This window comes from Mastomys coucha, unplaced genomic scaffold (assembly GCF_008632895.1).
Source record: "Mastomys coucha isolate ucsf_1 unplaced genomic scaffold, UCSF_Mcou_1 pScaffold5, whole genome shotgun sequence".
Classification (NCBI taxonomy): Eukaryota; Metazoa; Chordata; class Mammalia; order Rodentia; family Muridae; genus Mastomys; species Mastomys coucha.
Genome location: NW_022196911.1, coordinates 83,301,177 through 83,303,111, shown reverse-complemented (window position 1 = coordinate 83,303,111; position 1,935 = coordinate 83,301,177). Strand labels below are relative to the sequence as shown.

The following is a 1,935-nucleotide window of genomic DNA, read 5'->3' as shown; positions in this document are numbered from 1 at the left end:
AAAAAAAAAAAAAAAAAAAAAAATTGGTCAATCTTTAAGAAATCTGGTATTGCCGAGCAGTTGTGGCACATGCCTTTAATCCCAGCACTTGGGAGGCAGAGGCAGGGGTAGATTTCTGAGTTTGAGGCCAGCCTGGTCTACACAGTGAGAACCAGGACAGCCGGGACTACACAGAGAAATCCTGTCTCAAAAAACAAACAAACAAACAAAAACAAACAAACAAAGAAACCTGGTATTGAGTGACTGAGCAAAGACACCCAACATCTATCTCTGGCCTCCACATGCTCTAACTTGTTTCAACTCAGCTCTCTGTCCGAGTCCAACGCTAAGACTGCTGTAAAGTTTTTTCTGCTCCCACGGATCCTGACTATTAGTCCACTCTCTTCTACTAGACACAGAAGCCCACTTTTACCTGAGTGCTACGATCCTTCCCTGCTGTCAAGGCCCAGGCCTGTGGGTTTCGACCCTTCTCATCGTGGAGTCGCAGGTCACCCCCTGCAGTCAGCAGTTTACTGAGGATCCACTGGTTGCCTGAAAAGGCTGCTGCATGGACAGGGGTACTCCCATCAAAGCAGCGGCTGGGGACAGAAAGAATCACAGTGAGCATCCATGACAATCTCCTTTCTTTCACTGAAGGGATTTAGTGTCAGGTTTTCCAGTCATTAACAGCACATTACAGAGATGAAGATTACAATATTGTTTGTGAGAATACTGGTCTGCAGCAGCAAGAACTTTACACACATCGCTTTTGTCATCTTTATCCCAACCTTCTAAACAGATGAGGGATCAAAAGGGTTTCATACCCAGATCAGGGTTTAAACCTGTGTGCTTTCCTTAGTACTCCGTGGCAATGGCTTTACTGAACATTTTCTTTATGTCTTTTGTATCTTGGGATGAGGGTAGTTAAACACAGAGACCGTTCCTCTCAGGTGACAAGTGCTCAGCTATCCACAAGAATTCAATAGTAGACAACAAAACTTCGTTCGGCATCACTAATCCAGGCAAGAATATGTTCCTCAAAGCTTCTACTAATGCCAAGAAACTAAGCATGAGAGATGGCCTTTATTTGTCCATGACAAGATAAAGCTATAGAGGATATAGCTGGCTTCCTAACAGGGTGCACATCAGACCTGGGAGAGCTCTCTCCCTTTCAGTGAAAAAGGATGCAAGGGGCTAGGGAGATGGCTCAACAGTAAGAGCACGAACTGCTCTTCTGAAGGTCCTGAGTTCACCATGTCTCAGCAACCACACGGTGGCTCACAACTTTCTGTAATGAAATCTGATGCCCTCTTCTGGTGTGTGTCTGAATACAGCTACAGTGTACTTATTTATAATAATAAATAAATCTTTAAGAAAAAAATGGGGGCTGGAGAGATGGCTCAGTGGTTAAGAGCACTGACTGCACTTTCGAAGGTCCTGAGTTCAAATCCCAGCAACCACATGGTGGCTCACAACCATCTGTAATAAGATCTGATGCCCTCTTCTGGTGTGTCTGAAGACAGCTACAGTGAATTACACTGGAGTGAGCAGGGCCGGAGCAAGCGGGGCCAGAGGGAGCGGGGCCAACAGAACATCCTGAGTTCAATTCCCAGCAGCCACACACATGATAGCTCACAGTCATCTGTACAGCTACAGTGTACTCATACACATAAAATAAATGAAATAAATATTAAAAAAAAAAAGAAGAAAAAAAAGAAAATTTAACAGGAAGTAAAAAAACCTTCCAACCATTTTCTTGCTCAGAGGCAATTACAAGTTCTGGATTCTTCTAGAAGTTTTCTGTATGTATACAAATCTGAATAAGAATATGTTATATGAAGCTGAGTAGTTAAGAATGCATGTTGCAGCTGGGCAGTGGTGGTACACGCCTTTAATCCTAGCACTTGGAAGGCAGAGGCAGGTGGATCTCTGAGTTCGAGGCCAGCCTGGTCTACA

At 44.1% G+C, this 1,935-nt stretch overlaps 1 protein-coding gene across 2 annotated transcripts in view; it reads right to left on the bottom strand.

The window, feature by feature from the left end:
• The window catches only part of Tex14 (testis expressed 14, intercellular bridge forming factor), a 75,634-nt gene extending 74,955 nt beyond the window's left edge, over positions 1-679 (bottom strand). Inside the window, exon 1 of one of the 2 annotated variants that reach the window (XM_031354380.1) lies at positions 413-679. In XM_031354380.1, the coding sequence (XP_031210240.1) occupies positions 413-607 (195 nt within the window). In that variant the 5' untranslated portion in view covers positions 608-679. The remainder of the gene's footprint in view (positions 1-412) is intronic. The other variant, XM_031354381.1, reaches the window with a different exon arrangement.
• Positions 680-1,935: the final 1,256 nt, after the last annotated feature.